The following is an 18,515-nucleotide window of genomic DNA, read 5'->3' on the forward strand; positions in this document are numbered from 1 at the left end:
AAAATCCCTACGCGCCCCGGCGGCCGGGCAAGGCTGTGTACATAAGGCCAAGTGTAAGTGCACGAATGCACTTAAGACAGAGTCAGGGCACGAGCTTCACAAGACAGGCCCCTCACGGGGGCGCCGGCCAGCCCCAGGAGCGGGCACGCCACAGCACGCACACTTGCCATTGTCCAGCCCGGGACTCCCGTTGCATATTCACACGCCCCGTTGGGCAGGGCTCCTCTCGGCTGGGGGGCAGGGGGAGGATCAGGGAGGAGCCGTCGGGTGTCCCTGGGTGGGTGGGAGAAGGGCAGCATGTGAGAGGCAGGTGTGGACTGACACCGGGCGTGAGAGACGTGAGCGGCCTCCAGGTGTACAGCATGAGATGTGTGTGTCGGGGGATGTGTGTGACAGAGCACACGGGACATGCGTGGGCACATGCCCCTGTGGTGGTTGTGTGCCTGAATCCAGGGGCTGCCCCCTGTTCAGCTGTGGCCCTCAGTCCTGCAGGCTTGGAGCCGGGCCCCTCGGATGTGCCCCTACCCAGCAGGCACAGAAGTGTTTGCATAAGGTCCAGCTCAGGCAGGAGCTCCGGGGCCACGTCCCGAGCCCGTCGTGTGCGTGCGTGCCCGTGTGTGCGCGGCCCCCTGGCTGGGGCAGGAGGAGAGGTAGCATCACACACACACACACACACACACAGATGGGCTGGGCCCAGCCCGGGCTCCAGGCAACGTCCACCCTGGGCCCCGGGGGCCAGGGCAGAGTCGGAGCAGGTGGCAGTGCCAGCCTGGCCAGGCAGGCCATGGAGGGGAGGGAGTGCGGGCAGGGTCTGAAGGGCCAGTGTCAGGGGACAGCCTCCGCCAGGAGGGGGCCTGTCCACGCAGCTCACCCCGCTGTGGGGGGAGGGCCCTGTCTGGCTGCTGCCTGTCCCTGGCGGGTACCAAAGCTGGTGAGAGTGTAGGCGTTGTGGGCCTGGCCGGCCTCAGCACTCGGCCTCTGACACTGTGAAGAGGCCTGCGTCCGGCTGGCCCAGTCCGGCCACTGCTGCAGCCAGCTGGCTGAGGTTGCCGTTGGGGAAGTGCCGTGCCTCCCACAGGTTGAGGATCATGGCTGTGGGGCTGGGCTTGGAGGCAAAGAAGCTGAGATGGCTGTGGAAGGGAGGGGAGACAGTCAGGGGCCTGGCTTCACCCAGCTGCCGCCTCCTCCCTCCCAGACCACCCAAGGGCAGGGCCTCCCCTCAGCCAAGTGCACTGGATGCCCCAGCTGCTGGTGGCTGGGGCACAGGCTCCACGGTGCACCCTGTCCACACGCCCCGCCACATCCTACCTCCCCAGGCTGGACTGCAGGTAGATTTAGCCCCTCCCTGCCCATCACCCACCCACCTGTCCAGGTGGAGTTTCTGGGCCAGAGTCCGCCAGTCAGCACCCCGGCTACAGGGTGGGTCCAGGCTGGTAATGATCTTCTGCCGAATGAGGAAGGGGATCTTGAAGGCACTGGGGCCCACTAGGGCTGGGACCCCCCCTTCACTCTCCAGGGCCAGCAGCTCAGCAAACCTTGTGTCCTGGGGGCAGGGAACGGTGGAGGTACCTGTTAGAACTTTCCCAGCCCAGGCCCACTGCCACCTCCTGTGGGGGAGTACTCAAAAACCACCCCAGGGCATGGGGACAGCATGGGCACTGGTGCTTCCTGGGCAGCCCCAGTGCCAGGGCCCTGCCCGCCGGAGCTCAGGAGTGCAGCCACCTGCCTCACAGACACACAGCCCACGAGCAGAGGAGCCTTCTGACGACATTCTCCTTCTCCTCCCATCACTCCTCCCTAGGTCACCTCTGCCCGCCTCTGCTGACTGGCAGAACTCTGCTGACTACTGAGAACTCACTGCTCTCTTCCCCCTGCCTCTGTCCTCCACACTCAGTTCCCTTATTGCCGCCTGCCTAATTCTTGCTCATCCTTCCAGGCCCAGTACAAGTCCCTCCTCAGGGATGCCGTCTAGGGCCCCCAGGCCAGCTCCATCTCCTCTCCCCTTCCTGCTGCTCCCACACCCTCCACAAGCCCCTCCCCAAGTCCCACAGCATCTCTCTGCATCTGCCTACACGTGCATCTGCGCCTCCCTCCCCAGGAGACGAAGGAAGCTGCCAAGAGGCTTTGAGGAGGTGGGTTTGGAGGCAGGATAGGCCCCGCGGGGAAGCACGTCATAGCGGTGCTGACACGCCCTCCTGCCCACCTTGGTGATGTTGAAGTTGACGTTGAAGCTCTGCCCGTCGCCCTCCACCTGCCATACCCACACCTTGCAGGCCAGGTCGCTGGTGCTGGGGCTGATGCGCTCCAAGGTGAATGTGCAGTGCAGGTACTGCTGCGTGCCGTTCCAGATGTGGTAAAAGGGGACCTCCTGGGGAGGGAGGGGTGCAGAGATGCGGCGTTAGGCAGGCCCGTGTCAGCTGTGCCCGGCTCCAGGCACCCTGAGTGCCCTCACCTGGTAGCTGACGAGGAGCTTGCTCTTCCACAGGGAGCTGGGCACGTCGTGGATGGACAGGCGCAGGTTGTGGTAACTGTCCTTGAAGTGCAGGATGCGAGGCTCCTGGATCAGCTGTCCGCCCAGCTGCTTCTCCAGCTGCACCACCTCCTGCAGGGTCCCAGCGTCAGCCAAGCCTGGGGGCCAGGAGGGTCCCGCCCTCCTGCCCCCCTCCCGGGGCCAGGGCGGTCGTCGCTCGCGGGCGGCCTCCCCGGGTACCTTGAGTGCGTCATGGGTGTCGTGCAGGCAGTAGACCCGGATGTTGTACTCGAGGGAGGTGCAGGCCACGGGGGCAAACAGAAGCAGCTTGAGGCGCTTGGCCGCGGCCACACTGAGGGCCTCTCCCACCAGGGCGAAGCGGCCCAGCTGCTCGGTGAAGACGTAGCAGGCGCCGGCCTCCAGCTGGCAGTAGTAGAGGTGGGAGGGCGCCTCCTCGCCCAGGTGCAGCACGTCCTGCGGGCAGGGCCTAATGGGTCAGCTTGCAGCCAGTCGTGGGGGGCGTGGCTCAAGGGCCAGGCAGGAAGCCAGACTCCTCTCCGAGCCCCTGGCTGGGGTGGGGAGGCTTGGGGCTCACCTCCCAGCTGCCCTCGCAGGACTGCTTTTTGAGGCGTAGGCTCCAGCTCTCGGGACTGGGCTCCCCGCAGTGGTCCATGGCGAGGATGACAGGCCGGGTGAGCAGGACTCCAGGGGGCCCGCAGCTAACGATGGGACTCAGCAGGGTCTGACAGCCGGCTAGGGGCAACCTCAAGTGGGGAAATATGGGTGGGGAGGGAAAGGCGTCAGTGGGCCATCCTGGGAACCGGCTCCGGACAGGGCAGCAGACCCTGGGGTTGGGGGCTGCAGAGCTGGGTGCAGCTTAGGAGCGGCTCTTCCCCCGCCCTCCCTTGGGCCAGGCCAGACCAGGCCTGACAGTGGGTGGGCAGGGGCGTCATGGTGACAGCAGGCAGGAGCAGAACCCGCCCAGTCCCAGCAGCAGGGCCCACGCCCACACCTCACGTCCTCTGGCTTGTGCAGCGTGAGGTAGACCTCGTAGATCTTCCCTCGGGGTATGGCGTCTGGGGGGATGAGGAGGCTGATGCCTGCGACAGAGCAGGAGCGGGGCCGGGGCTTACCACAGCTGCAAAGACACCCAGCACCCCACCCCACCAGCCCCTTCCTGAGCCTCCCTCTGAGGACTGACTGATGCCAGCCTGGCCTGGGAGCAGAGGTGCCACCGGGAGTGCCAGGCTGGCCAACCACCCACATGGGCATGAAGCTGACTCAGGGTGACCCCAGGAGTGACTGAAGGAGCTCAGGTGAGAGATGCATGTCTAGTTAGCCTGGGCACAGAAAACTCTGGAACCTCCCGGTATGCGGTATGCTGTACTTACCTCCTCCGTCACCCACTTAAAACCTTCCCTGCCTCCAGGATAAAGTACGGCCCCTTGGCCTGACATTTAAGGCCCCTGGCCTCTGGGTCTAACCTGTGAGGCAGACTTGCTGTTCTGAGTGCCCCACCCTCCTGGCCTGCTCGAGCTCCCCTCCTCAGCTTGGCCACCTCTGGGTGGGCCCCTCCCTTCTGGTGACTTTGCTCCCGGCTGGGCAGTGGCCCTCTGCAGGTGGGGCTGGGGCCGTTAACGACCTTGCCCACTTTAAGGCGACCTTGCCCTCTCTGGTCTGGGTGCCCCTGCACACACGACCTCCTGTCTGATCGATTCACCTTTTGCCCCAGTGTCTTTCAGGCGCAGAATCAGAAAGTGTCTGCTGAGGGAGGGGTGGCTGCCGGGAAGAGGCGGGGGCGGGACACAGTGAGGCCGGGGGCTGGGGAGTTACTCTGGGGATGGCAAGAAGAGGCCCTGCCCTACCTCCTGTGCTTTTAGGGCAGGGAGCCCCTACAACAGGAGGGGGCTCCGAGGCTCGCGATGGGGAGAGGCAAAGACATTCTATGGCTATCCCAGCAAGTCTGAAAGCATACTCATGCTCTCCAGAGTGGGCAACTCTGAGGTGGGGTGCAGTTCCTGGCGACTGCAGCCCGGGAGAGAGAGGGAAGCCGGTGGTGGTGTGTTTGCAGCTGCTGCTCCCTTCGCTAGCCTGCGCTGCCTCCTGGTACTGGCTGTCAGTGCTGGTGACAGTCCCGGAGATGCACGCATGAGTGCTCTCTGGCAGAGGTGCACTCACTCGAATACTCATTCAGGGAATGCTAATGCTGAATACTCAGGTGAGGGAAAACCATGAGCCCTGCTCTCATGAAGCACTCAGCCCCACGGGGAGGCAGACAAGTGGACGGCAGCAAAGGATGCTGGGCGCCGGGGGAGAGCTGGGAGGAGCGGCAGCCCACCGGCCACCCGCCCTGCCGAGGGAGTGAAGGGCAAGTGGCCACCGAGGACCCACTGTGCACCTGCCCTTTCTAAGAGCTTGCCACGCACCATCTCACCTCATCTTCCTAGCAGCTCCGCCAAGGGGATGTGAGGCACAGAGAGGGAGAGCTGCCAGACCCGACGGAGAAGCAGCAGATAAGGTGGACGGGGGCAGAGAGACCGTGTGTGCAAAGGGCAGCACAGTGTATCTGGGGTGACAGGAGCCCACTGTGGTTGCCACATGCAGGAGAAGTGTGCATGGGAGGGGAGGCCACTATAGCTGGCCAGCAGGGGAGGAGTCTTTGTGACTCTGCCACGTGGGCTTTGAAGGGGGAAGCAGAAGCCCCAGAAAGGGACATGATCAAGTCTGGCTTCAGTGAGTGAATTCTTGGGGCCACGAACCAGAGGAGAGGTAGGTGTGGTGGCCTGGGCTGGGAGAGGTGGTGGGAAAGGCAAGAAGCAGGAGGATGCAGGAACATTTGAGGAGAAAGAATGATGGGATTGGTGTCTAAATGAAGCTGGCGTGGAGGTGAGGGGGCTAAGTGAAGAAGAGCAGGAGGTCAAGGTGACCCCCAGTTTCTGATCTGAGCAACTCAACTCTGCTGTCCCTAAGTTAGGGCGAGCTGGGAAGCGGGAGGTTCTGGGGGAGGGTGGGAGACAGTGTTGTTTTAGGCACGAGGGATCTGAGGTGCTGTGAGACATCCCAGGAGGCAGCTGGGTGTATAATTCTGTCATCCAGGAGAACTGCAGCTGGGGATGGAGGTGTGGGAGTGATCCGCACAGACATGGCGATTAAAGCCACAGAGTGGGTGAGATCGCCTGGGGAGAGGGCGCTGGGAGGGAGCTCTGAGGGATCCCTACATTTAGGGAGCAGGCACCAAGGGCAGCTGGAAAAGGACAAGAAAGTCAGGGCCATGTGGGGTCATCTAAGTAAAGGGAATCGAGGATTTCAAGGCAGGAATAGGCAGCCACAGGAGTTTGTGGCTGTTTCTCAAAAGACGACCGTGGAAAGATCTATGGATTCTCTGTGAAGGTATCTCTGAGATCCTGTCCCAGGGGTTTCTGGAAGTGTTAGGTAGAAGAACCCCTGTTTAGGCATTTTTTCCCTCTGCTATTTCTCCTCTAGCTCCCCAGCTCCTTGGGGCCCAGGGCCCTGCACAGAGCCCGGCACACACAGGCCGACTGGCTGTGTAAGTGAATGGACAGTAGTCCTGTGCCTTTGGGCAGCAGAAAGAAGACAGCTCCAGCCATGGCCTCAGTGCCGCCCCATTGCCAGCCACAACTGAATTCTCCCCAGAACTCTATCCCTTTTCCCTGCTGGGCTGGTTTTCGCCTTTGGAGTGAGGCTCAGAGGCACAGAAGGAACATCGGTCTGTCCTGTCCTCCTCCAGGAGGGACACAGGCGGGTCTTGCCTCTTAGAGCACCCCAAGCATGCTGGGGTCCTTCCCACCTGTATTAGGGATCATCAGCCGGCCCCCGAGGAAGTTGAAGGTCCCATAGGCCATGTTGCTGGTGCCACGGGGCAGGGAACGGAAGTAGTTCTGGGTGGAGAGGCGGGAGACGAAGTCCTCGGCCTCGGAGGTGGGGGAGCTGTGGTGCAGCGTGTGGCGGCCACCACCCAGCGGGCTGAGCAGGTGCCCGTTGGTAAGCTGGAACTTGGGGCTGGGCCCGTCCTGCCGGGGACACAGACTGCCCTGGTAGGTGGTGGTGGTGGTGCTGAGGTCTGGCTGGATGGTGAGCAGATGAGGATTATCTGCAAGGATCGAGACATACTCAGAGAGTGACACTGGGGTCAGCCCTGTCTGGGCAGCCCTTGGGTTGGGGGCCCGGCCTGAGTACTGGCGACAGGAGCTCCTACCTGCTTTGCTGGGCTTGATGCTGACGGGCTGGAAGCCTGAGGTGAGGATGGATGAGTCAGCCACGTCCGAGTCCAGTCCCTCCTTCTTGCGGCAGTACACCAGGATGAGGACGAGCAGCAGCAGCAGGAGGCACACGGCCACGGCTATGAGGCCCACGTAGAGGGCCACGTCCTCTGGGCCAGAAGCAGCTGCAGGAGAGAGCGCGGCCTTGGGAGGGGCAGGGGGCTGGGAAGGAGAGGTCAGCGGTCTACACCCCAGGAGGATGAGGCCTCTACTCTTTGGGCGTCAGAACCAGTTGGGCAGGGGATGCTGGCAGGAGGGAGCATGGAGTCGGCATGTGTGTATCCCAGCCTTGCAATCTGCCACCACCTTGCTGTGTCACTGAGCAGACTGCATCCCTTAGGGGCTCAGTTCAGGTTGAAGTTGCTGCTGACGAAGAGTGGAGGAGAGGAAGAGCGCCTCCTGGGGTGCCCTGGTGCCGGGCTGCTAGGCTAAGGCTGCTCTTCTGGGGCAGCTGGGGCTGAGGGTGAGCTCCTAGGCTCCCCAGAGTGGAGGACCTGCTTCCTGGGAGAGTGGTCTGCCAGTCTGGTTCCTGGCGAGTCCCTGGGCCAGGAGCAGGGGTCTTAGGGCTCTTCCCCTTGTCTGCCTCCCCCAGGCCTGGGGCAGAGCTGGGGAGAGAGTGATTGACTGCCTGGAGGAAGCTATATTGATTTTAGAAGGGCTTTGCATAATGGAAGAAATGTCCATCAGAAAGGAATTGACACAGATAATTAGGTTTTTAATTGAAAGAATGGGGGAGGGTGTGTTCTAGAGAAAAAAGTCCAACAGAGATCTTTAATTGTTAGTTATGGCCTTATAATTAACAGGCCTCACAAGCCCGGTGTCCCCACAGGACTCGTGTGTGCACTTGGGGGACAGGGCAAAGGTAAAACTGCAGGAGAGGACGGGGAGGGGTTTGCGAGCTGATCCCGGGGTGGCTAGGCGTGCACAGTAAACCTCCAAATGAATGTATGTCTCAGGGCAGGTGGGCACATGTTGGGTATGTTAGGGATGGGGGGCCCCTGAGGGTCCTGAGCGTTGAAGAGGGGGTTGCACCCCCTTCCTGGGGCAGGGCAGGGCCAATCCTGGCAAACTCGAGAGGACTCCAGGCTGGAGAGGACTCACTGTGCACGCAGAGGTCGTTGGTACAGTTGCGGGTGTCCAGGTCGGCACCATGGCACTCCTCGCCTCCATTGCGGGGCGCAGGGTCAGAGCACTCGCGGCTCCGCCAGTGGGTGCAGTCGAGCCCGCAGGCCGACCACTTGCTCCACGGGCTCCAGCTGCCGTCCACTAGACGCAGGGCAGACACGGACAGAGAAGACACGGCGTGGTCAGCCCGGGGAGCCAGCCCAGGCCATTCTGCCGCTGCAGCCCTGCCGGGCATCCGGACCTGGTGCAATGCCAGGGCCAGGGCCAGGCCTGCCAGTCTGCAAGCCCTCTGCTGTCCAGCTGGCCTGGATGACGCATGCTAATGACAGGAGGCACGATGACGCTGGGCCTGCTTGGCTCTACCCACACAGGGGGCCGTCCAGGCCCTGGGGCAGTGAGGGCACTTGGTCGCACGATGACCCTCTGATCCCAGGCACAGGTGGTTCTGCAGCCTCAGGCCGGGCCTGACCCACATTGACTGCACCCGTCCTGACTGCACCTCAGACCCTGTGACTCAGCCCCTCGGCCAAGGCCGAGCCTGGACACAGACCGAGCCCTGCCTCCGATCACACTGAACCCCATCCTGGCCTCCGACTGAGCCTGGCCCTGCACGTGGGCGGGTGGGATGGAGCCATGGGGAGCAGGCTGGTGGGCACGGAGATGGCGTGGTGAAGAGCGATGCGGGAGGCGGCGGCCGCTGGTACCTGGGCACAGGGTGGCGCAGGCTGTTTTCTGGACATTCTGCCCCTCACAGAAGGCGCCCCCGTTGAGAGGTGCCGGGTTGGTGCAGCTCCGGCTCCTTTTCTGCCAGCCGCGCCCACAGCTGGCGCTGCAGACGGACCACTCGGTCCACGTCGACCACCCACCGTTCACTGGCCGGACAGAGAAGGACTGGGGTCAGGGAGCGGGGGCTTCCTCGGACACACTGGCCCAGGAGCTGGGCAGGAGGGCAGAGGGGCTGTGAGCTGGAAACAGGCAGGCTGCAGCTGTGCTAAGAAAGTAGCCCTGGAGGGGAGGCCCTGCTTGTGCCCATGGCCCCCAGGACTTGGCTGCACCCGCTCCACAGCCCCGTCTCCCCATGGGTGCTGCAGGTGCTCAGGGCAGCCAGCCCGAGCTGCAGCACCCACGCTCCTCCAGCCCAGACCCAGCCTTTCATGGGGTTGCTCCCGCACCCCCTCCCTCTCTGCTCCTGGGTGTGCCCGGGACACGCTACTTCCCACCCCACAGGGGACACAGGGGCATGGGCCGTCTGGTGCTTTCCTAGTCTCCCATCCTATCCATTCATCTCCTTCTGCACAATGCCCCCTGCCCACAAGTAAGCCAAGGGATGGTCCAGCCACAGATATCACCAGCCTGCCCCCCTCTTCCGCCCAGACATGCCCCTCGGCTCCCCGACAGCCACCGCAGCCCCCTCCCTGTCCTTCGTAGCCAGGCCACGGTCTGGTCTGCCTGGTCCTGGCTCCACAGGGAGCCAGCCACACGTGGCTCCCCTGAAGGCACCCCCAGTGCCTCGGCCGTGCCCGGAGCCCCCCCGCCCCGCCAGCGCTGGGGCCCACCGTAGACGATGACGGCCGCCGAGGCACTGCGGCGACGCGCTACAATGTTCTTGGCCACGCAGGTGTAGTTGGCCGTGTCGGCCAGGCGGGCCTGTCGCACCACCAGGCTGTGCTCCCGCGTGATGTACACGTTGGGGTCCAGGGATGGGTCCACCAGGTCCTCGTTCCTGAGCCACTCCACCTGGGGGAGGGAGCCACGCCACTGCACTGCCTGCCCGCACTGGCCCTGCCCGGAGCAAAAGTAGCCCCTGGAGGGGGTCGGCCTAGAGGGCTGGGCCGGCAGGACCGGGGACCTGGGAGCACTGCCCACCTGTGGAGTGGCACTGGAGCCCCTCTCACCTCGGCTGGGGGGATGCCCTCTGGTGGGCGGCAGGGGAGCACGATGCCCTGTTCCAGGGACACCTCCTTGGCCAGCGGCTCCTGCTCAAAATTCTTGCGTAAATCTGGGGGAAGAACAAGAGTGCTTGCCAGCCGGAGTACCTCATGTTAGGTCAGTCTGGCTGACCTTGTCCCCTGGTCCCCTGGGGCCCATGGTACATGGCAGGAGGAAGCACCAAGTGCCCAGGGAGGCATCGGGGTGGCTGGGCAGCGTCCATAGGCACTCCCTCTACCCATCAAGGCAGGACCTGAGGATTTCTGATGGGACCTCCTCCCCGGGTGACAGCCCAGCCCTGGACTCACAGGCAATGCGGATGTAGGCCTTCTGACTCTTGGTGGTGCCTGAGGAGCTCCACGCCACACACTGGCACCAGTACTCCTCCAGCCCAAACACCTTCTCCACCTGCTGCCTTGAGACATTGATGCGGACCTCCATGGCGGGCAGTCCTGAGGGCAGAGGGGTGGGTAGCCAGGGCTGGGGCCATGCTTAGCACACAGAACCTCGCTGTCCAGTGCCCTTCGGGTTCCTGCACCACCCACAGCCACTCCCTCTGCTCAGCAGGGGAGCAGTCAGGCGCTAGGGGCAACCCTCCAGCCTGGAGGGAACCCGGAGGGGTTCCCATTGTATCTCCTGAAGGTCAGGAGTGGGTCCTTAGCACTTCCATTCATTATGCTTTGTTACCCAAGGCCTGCCTCCCTGGAGTCACCTACAGAAATGTCGATAAAGGGGCTTCCAGCTGTTTCAGAGACAAGGGCACAGAGGAGCTTCAAGCAAAAGGGCTGGCCTCTAAGGACCCCCATGCGGAAGGAGTGGGGCAGACAGGCCAGCCCTGGGGCCTCTGGGGGTAAAAAAGAGTGAGGCGGGATCTGGCTCACCTCCTGGGGTTAGTAGGTAGGTCCTGACAAGTGATAATATAATAACAGCTATTAACCAGGTAATTACAGCGATTATGTAGCACGATAATAGACCCCCGGGGCTTAGCGAGGGCTTCCCATGTGCGGCTTGTCTTCTCCAGTCTACTTGCTGGGTTGGTACCGCTCCCACTCCACGGATGAGGAAACCGAGACCCAGAGAGGCAGGGACTTGCGCAGGGCTGTCTGAGTCCAGAGTGCGTTCAGGGCGCTCAGAATCCAAAGTGTGCTCAGGGTTCACGGGGTGGGGGTTGCCGTGGGTGCCCACCCCCACTGGGAGAAACTTTGGCAAGGGTGAGGGGACAGCCCCTAGAGGGGAAGCTGGCCTGTGACGAGTCTCCGGAAACTCTCTCTACCTGAATGGACTGTGTTTGGGGGGAATCCCTCTCAAGGATGGACTCAGCGCCCCCCGCACCGCCTTCTCCCAAACCTAGGTTAGGGGCATTTGGGGAGGGCTTAGACCTCTGAGGACCCAGAATGGGGCGGGGGATACCAGCCCTCCTCCAGCACCCTGGCCTTCGGCCAAAACCAGGGTCCCCAGGAGTGAGAAAAGACTGTTTGTTTCCAATTTCTCCTCCTCCTGACCCCAATTTCCCTCGGGTCATTGGCTTATCAGAAAGAGGGAGAGAGGCTGGTGTTTCCATTGTTAACAGAGAAATTCAATTAGGGCTGCAATGCAGGCGGAGCAGCGGGCCGGCTGAGCAGGCCGGCCAGGACGCTGTTTTCTGTCTTAATTTCTCTAAATTGTCTTTCCCTGACCCCCACCCAGACCCCTCGCCACGAGTCTCTCCGGCTCCCACACTTCTGCCTTTGTGGCTACCCCCTCCCCCTAGTGAGTTGTTGCAGGAGACAGTGGGGTGTCACCTCTGGCTGAGGTCACTAACAGTGGGCTAGATCACTTCATTCTGGGCACTGCCTGGCCCTACTCTCCAAGGTGCTGGAAGGGCACGTTCTCGGGGCGGGGTGGGGGGATCGGGGCTGAGAAGCGAGGAGGTCCCTCACAGGCTCTGTGTGTAGGAGAGCGGCCGCCAGCTCCAGCCACCTGTCAAACACATCGAGTCTTGGGGCATCTGAGAAGGAGCCGTGCATACACCAGGGGATGGAGAGCAAGTCTTCCCTCAGCCTCTGGGGTGAGCAGTGGGAGACTTGCAGGACATTCTAAACTGGGTACTTTTTCTCTCTTAGGTGGACAGGTCTATGGGTGGACTGCTCCATCCCCATGGTGGTGGTGGGGGGCTCACACACCACCCAGGCAGCTTAGCTGGGGGCGAACAGTACTAAATTTAAGTGCTCCTAATTCTCTCTCCCTGTCTCCTCCCCACTTCTGTCCTGCCACCTCCTCATCTTCCTGCTGCCAGGAATGAGGGCCAAGTTGGTCCATGAGGTCTAGATTCAGGGAGTGCCCTTGACCCCTACAAGCTCTAAGTAGGCGGTGGACCGAGGAGGAGACCCAGACCCTGCCCTGTAGTTCCTTGAAGTGAGGGGCTGTGCCCTACCCACCGCAGGTCACTGAGCAGCCTGGCTCTGGGCACGGCTGTGTCTGCACCTGCCTGGTAAATGTGCGCAGATGCCAGCCTTGGGGAGGGATGGGAGGAAGGAGGGGGTCCCTGCCGGCCCAGGACTGTGTCGGATGTGTGCGGGCGTGTGAATGCCGTGGGGAGGTCCAAGTGTGTGTGTGCTGAGTATTTCTGGGACGTGGAGGGTGAGGGGTGGGGGGTTCTGAGGACAAGAAGGGGTTTAGGGTCTTACCTACTCAACAATCTGCTTCTAATAACCAGTTTGTTTAACACACAATAAATTACACTCCCAGACTAGACTCCAACAATTGGTTTTGCAAATTTCCAGCTTTTACAGTATCAGCAGGTTTGGGGTCAAGAGTTTTCAGGCTTTGGTCCCTTCCCCCTGGCCTTCTGGATGGGGAATGGGGGCAAGTCACAAGGAGACCGAGTACTTCTTCCTGGGGGGTCCACCCAGCCACCCGCAACCCCACACAGGAATGGGAGGGAGATCTCACAGCTTCTGCCACCAACCCGAAAGGGGGCCCTCCTCATCCCCATTTTACAGATAAGGAAACTGAGGCCCAGGGAGGGGAGAGGACTTGCCACAGAGAGCACCAACCCCAACCATTCCTCTCCTGAGGGTGGGAGGCAGAGGTGGATCACCTGCCCAAGAGCCTCGGGGGCTAAATTCCTAGCACCTCACCCAGGCCTGGCACAGAGCAGGTGCTCGGTTAACACCAGAGGCCAGCAGGGACAATGCTGCCGTCGGCTGGCACGTGTGAGGCCAGGACATGTAGGGCTCAAGGACTTGGGCAGGAATCACCACCTGGGGGCGGACGCTTAGTGGGGAGAAGACCAGCCCCTGGGAGGGGAGGGTCGGGCGTGACTTCTGTAGGCCAGAACACCTGGTTGGCGCCCCTCTGGGGCCCTGGATGAATGAGAGCCATTTGTAACACGATAGGCGGGTGCCCAGACTAGATCTCACGCTGCCCAAACTCAGCCCTGGTGTGCGCACATCTGGGTTACTGTGGGCCTCCTTCTCTGGGCTCTCTCTCTGCCCGGCACCACTCCCCACAGTACAAGTGTGGCTGCAGCCTCCTCCTCCTGTTGACCACAGGCTCCACCCCCACTTCTGCCGCCCGAAGCTTAGCTGCTGGCCGGCCTGCCTTTCCCTGTATTTGTCCTTTGGCTTGAAAAATGGTTGTTTCAGGTGCTTCTAAGACTGAGGTCACCCACCCTCAGGGAATCCCTCCTGGGCTGCCCACTCCCTCCTTCATGGAGCATGGGCCACCCCTCTGGGCCTGTGGTCCCCTGCCCGACCTTGGTGTCAGTGTGAGTTGTCCTGGTCACCACCTGCCTGTTCCTGTGACTTGGGCCTCATGCCAGTGGCCGTAACCCACACAGAATCTGTGTGCTGTGTGTCTCAGGCTGGCTTAACCTCCATGGGAAGGGGCTCAGGACTTAACCTGAGGGCTTATCACGTCTGGGGGCTCCACAAAGCATCAAGGCAAAGGGAGAGGTAATGAGCTTAACTGGGGTCCTGTTAGTGAGGGGGAGAGGCTGCTGTGAGCTCTGCTGGGCCTGCACTCGGGAAGCAGGGAACCCGGACAACAGCTCTCTGCCCCTGCAGCCTAAGGCTGGGGGTGGGGAGTGAGGTGTCCCACAGAAGGGGCACTTCTTGGGTCTGCCCTCCTGTCAGTCCCCCACACTGGCCCTGAGTTTCACCCATAGCTCTGGCCATGTCACTTGGCAGCTCGAAATCCCACAGGACAGTGCCCTGACTCCAGAGCCCAATGGGTGGGGCTCCTGGATGGCACCATTGCACACCCGCACACTCACAGCCTCCTTGCAGACCCCTGACCTGCAAGCCAGCCTATCTGCCTCCAGGCCTTTGCACATGCTGTGTCCCTTCCCTGGAGTGCCTGGGACACCCTTCCCCTGTTCTCTCCTGGACTAGCCCCCTTGGTTTACGTGTTGCCTTCTCTGAGGGGCCTCCCTGGGCAGCCACAGCCCCCAGGACTCACTGAGAGGTCACCATGCTGCCCCCCTCTCTGCAGGGTTCCCCAGCTCGGGAGTGGGTGCTCAGGGAACGTGCGAATGAATGAATGAACAAACGGATGCATAAAGAAAAATCACAGAATGTGACATCCATGAGCCCTTCTATCATCTGGGACCCACTCCCTCCAAACCCCCTTTCTCTCCAGCACCACTCACCAGGCTGCCTGTGGGCCTGCCTGGGCTCAGATGCAGCAGCAGGGACCTGCGCCTCCATCCACAGCTCCCGGGGGCATTTTGGGGGGGCTTTCCTCTTACTCCCCTACCAAGTGGTGAGGTCTAGGGGGGCAGGCCTCCCAGAGAAGGCCTTGGTGTATACACGGGGGTGCTAGGTGTGGGAGTCCTGCCTCTCCTGGGGACCTGGGCTGGTGAGCACGGGGCTGGCTACTTACACCCTGGCCTCCCGCTCACAGGCATGCAGCCGGGGCAGTGGCCCCTCTCTGGGCCTCCACTGCCTCCAAGGCAGAGACCGCTTCCCCTTCAAGGGGCCCCACCCGGTGCCCCAGCCCGGCCTCACCACTGCTCCCGTCCGTGCTGCGCTCGATCGCGTGGTCCACCTGGCGCACCCACTCCCCGTTGCACTTGAAGAAGATCTGTGTGGCAGGTGTGGCCTTGCACACCAGCAGCACCGGCTTGTTCTTGACGATGTACACGTCCTCGGGCTCCACCAGGAAGTGGGGAAGCAGGTCTGGGTTGGAGCCGGGCACCGGGTTGGCCACCGTGGCACCTTGCTGGGCACCTGCAGCGGGGGCAAAAGGGGCAGGTGAGCCAAGACCAGACTTTTGGGGCCCTCCCAGGGCTCCCTGCCTTTTCAGGGGCCAAGGCCAGGCCACGGGGAGGCCGCCAGTGGGCTGATGGGAGGAGAGTGAGGCCAGGGTCTGCCACTTCCAGCCCGGCAACCTGGGCTGCTGAATGCCCCCTACGCCTCAGTGCCCCCCTCTGTAAAATCGGGGAAGAAGCAGGCCACCCACTTGTGAAGACTGTGGAGACAGAGTGAGACAGAGGTGGAAGTCCCAGCACACGGCAGCGGTCAGGGCTCACTGCTACCCTGGTAGAAGCGCAGGGGTCTGGTGAGGCAGCCCACCGCCCTGGGAGGCCCGGGGGAGAGCTGGAGGGAGGCAGGGGATCCTGAGAGGGCAGGAGTCCCTTCCTCTGGTGCCCTGGCTGCCTCGGGGGTTGCTTTCGGGTTGCTCCCCATTTCTGGCCCCTGCATGTAGTGGGTGCTGGGAAAATACCAAGTGAATGAAGGAGGGGAGGAAGCTGTGGTGGGTTCAGATGCGACGGGTGCCGGAGGCAGTGCCATAGGAGAGGCCCCTGGGAGAGGTGGGTTGGGGTGAGCCTGGGCTGCTGGGTGGGCAGGGTGGGAGCCAGGGGAGTGTGCCTGGGAGCCCAAGGGACCTGAGCCACGTCCCACCTTTCAAGGAGACCTGAATATGGGTTTCCTTCTAATTTTAACTGAAATCCACAACCATCCCACAAGTCATTTGTTGCTAATTATACAGGTAATTGGCTCTGAGGCTTTGGTGGAGGTAAACCCTCACAGCAGTCTGACCGTCTGCTCAACCAACGGGACCCGGAGTGGGTGGAAGGGAGGGGAGGGGAGGGGGGCACTCTCAGCCTCCACACCCCGCTGTCCACCAGACAGGCTCCCCACAGCCTGGCCTCTGCCAGGGCTGCGGTGATTTCCCCCAACCCACACTGACAGCCAACAGGGGCCTCTGGGGATAAAGAGAGAAAAGCTTGGGCTTCGGAGATCCATCTGCTCCCTGCTACTGGTGACCTTGGGCGCGTTACCTGCTTCATCATCTGTGACACCTGTGGAGGCCTCGTCTGCCCCGTGGGGGAGTCTCGGGATGCCTCACGCAGTTGGCCTCCTGGATCCAGGGCCCTCCCCGTGGGCAGCCCAAAACCACGGAGGGCTGGCTCCTTGGGCACAGGGGGCATCCACGCTGCCCCTTCTCTCCTGATTGCACAGGGACCCTCTCTTTCCAAGGTGGGAGCCTGCCCCTTCCACCTGAAGACCGTGATTCTGGGGAGACCTGTGCCTGGTCCTGCAGGCGAGCAGGGAATGTCCGCAGAGGCCAAGAAACCTGGTGTGACTTCAGGTAACCACTCCCCCTACCCCATTCCCACCGCCAGCTCCTGGCCTGTTTCCTTGCCTACAAAATGGGGTACCCAAGTCTTAGGGCTGACGTGAGAATGAAATGCAAAAAGGCACAGTGCTCAGTAAATGCTGGCTGCTACCCGTACGCCGTGGTTTTGCACCGACAATGACAAACGGCTCCGTCTCTCTCAGTAACCTCCCCCCCGGCCATCTCCTCAGGGGTGAGGGCTGATGGGGAAACAGGCACAGAGCCAGTAGGTGCCCTGCCCTCGGGCTGGGGGAGTCGTGCTCTCCTGTGGCAGGGACGCGGGGCGGTCTCTAGCTGTGGGCTCACCCACCCCTCCCCCGGCCTCTCCCCAGCCTGTCTCTGCCTTTTGTGACCTCCTTTTGACAGCCGTCCCCATCTCCTGCACTTCCTGCTCCTCTGTGATGAAGGCTATGCCCCCGGGAACCACACCCACAGCTGGGAAGATGCAACTCACCTTGTTCCGCCACCTGTTTTAGGTTAGGAAGGTGGGGATGCAGGCAGAGGGGAGGAGCCACCTGGATGCCTTACAGATGGGGAATCCAAGGCCTGAGGGAGAAGTCCCTTACTCAGGCCCCCAGCTCCAGCCCTGGACTCCTGGGGGCCGCCTCCTGGCCCTTTGTTGTGACATTTGCTTCTTCACTGTCACTGGCAGCCACTTGCCAGTCCCTGACCCAGGCAGCAGGCTCAGCCAGGGCAGGGCTGAGTGGGGCTCAGGCCTCCCAAGGTCGGGAGAGTGAGTGGGAGGGCAGGCTCCTTAGTGTGGGTCTGGAGTTGGGAGCTTGAAAGTCCAGGGGCCTCTCTGGACACTTACTGGGGACATCACGGCAACAGTGCAGACCCCAGGGCCGCCCAGAGGGAGACGAAGCCTGACCCCTGAGCAGGGCCCACAGCGGGCTGGGGAAGGTGTCACAGGCTCCAGAAGGGCACGGGAGACCCCTGGGGCAGCTTCCCGGCCTGCCCACGCCTCACCTGGCTGAGTCTCAATGTGACGGCTGGGGGCTGGGTGGGCAGGGGTCCCGGCTTGGGGTGTGGGCCTGGGAGTGGGCACGTGGCCCCCCAGCTTCCCTATCGATCACTGCGCCAAGCACTGCTCGCGTCAGCCGCCCGCTGAACCCAGCCCAATCCCTCATGTCTGCGTTTAACTGCTAATGAAAAATAAATGTACTGTGACCAATAAGGGACATAGCTCACTTCTCCCAGGCCTCCGCCACGCCACGCTGGGGAGGTCTCCCCTCCTCCACCCCTGGGGTGGGGGACTTATCCGGTGGCCCAAGGGGCCGCCTCCAGGCTGCAGTGATGCCCTCCAGCAAGGTCACTCTAAGGCCATGGGTGGGGGTAGGTTCAGCCCCTCTTAGGGCTGCTGGAAGCTTCCCGGGTGGCCAGAGCTGGCTTCCGCTCCCTCTCGCCCCGAGTCCACTATGTGACCTCCACCCTCCACCTTGCAATTGCGATCTGCCCACCCCTCTCCCCGTCCCAGTTAGGCCTCTCACCTGGACTAAAGCACAGTAACAGCCTTGGGTCTCCCCTGCTCCACACCGCAGGCCACTGGAGTAAGTGGTCTTGCCCTTGGATATGAATCATGTTCTTGTCTATCAAAGATAACACCAAGCAGTGCATGCTCGGTGCCAAGAGACATATGAGCCTTTCAAAAGGGCATGGACTCTAGTTCACTGCAGTCCCCACCACTCCCTATTGCCTCACCCCGGGCCTGCTTCTTCTGTTACCATTGCCTGCCTGGCTCCTGTGGGTGTTTCAGGATGGAACCAAGTGCCTTTGACTGGTAGCCTTGAGTCTTCCATTCTGGCCTAGTCCCTCCTCCCAGAAACACTCACTGATCCCTCCTAGGTGCTGCCTCCCACCTCCAGGTCTCTGTCCAAGCTCTGCTCTCTGGCTGAGCCACCCTTCCCTCTCTGCTGTCACTTCTGGACAGAGGGCTGCCCCACCTCACTCTCCCAGGAAACCACACACAGCATTTTACCCCCTCTGCATCTAGGACCAGTCCTCACTCGTGCTGTAGCTCATATGACAGGAGAAGCAAGTGTGTGGCTGAGGCCTCTGTCCCCACCACCAGTCTATCCTTCCTGGCTGCCAAGCTCAAGGTGGCCTAG

The 18,515-nt window shown here is 62.1% G+C and overlaps 1 protein-coding gene across 1 annotated transcript in view; it reads right to left on the reverse strand.

Annotated features, from left to right (window-relative positions):
* Positions 1 to 125: 125 nt before the first annotated feature.
* The window catches only part of UNC5A (unc-5 netrin receptor A), a 59,341-nt gene continuing 40,951 nt past the window's right edge, over positions 126 to 18,515 (reverse strand). Inside the window, exons 2-15 of the mRNA XM_074350242.1 lie at positions 14,793 to 15,014; positions 10,113 to 10,256; positions 9,771 to 9,874; positions 9,432 to 9,612; positions 7,852 to 8,016; positions 6,687 to 6,875; positions 6,279 to 6,581; positions 3,483 to 3,570; positions 3,066 to 3,234; positions 2,711 to 2,944; positions 2,453 to 2,602; positions 2,204 to 2,368; positions 1,365 to 1,543; positions 126 to 1,130 (exon numbers count right to left, since the gene is read on the reverse strand). Coding sequence (XP_074206343.1) covers positions 965 to 1,130; positions 1,365 to 1,543; positions 2,204 to 2,368; positions 2,453 to 2,602; positions 2,711 to 2,944; positions 3,066 to 3,234; positions 3,483 to 3,570; positions 6,279 to 6,581; positions 6,687 to 6,875; positions 7,852 to 8,016; positions 9,432 to 9,612; positions 9,771 to 9,874; positions 10,113 to 10,256; positions 14,793 to 15,014 — 2,459 coding nt within the window. The 3' untranslated portion in view covers positions 126 to 964. The remainder of the gene's footprint in view (positions 1,131 to 1,364; positions 1,544 to 2,203; positions 2,369 to 2,452; positions 2,603 to 2,710; positions 2,945 to 3,065; positions 3,235 to 3,482; positions 3,571 to 6,278; positions 6,582 to 6,686; positions 6,876 to 7,851; positions 8,017 to 9,431; positions 9,613 to 9,770; positions 9,875 to 10,112; positions 10,257 to 14,792; positions 15,015 to 18,515) is intronic.

The sequence above is a fragment of the Camelus bactrianus genome, chromosome 22, assembly GCF_048773025.1.
Source record: "Camelus bactrianus isolate YW-2024 breed Bactrian camel chromosome 22, ASM4877302v1, whole genome shotgun sequence".
Classification (NCBI taxonomy): domain Eukaryota; kingdom Metazoa; phylum Chordata; class Mammalia; order Artiodactyla; family Camelidae; genus Camelus; species Camelus bactrianus.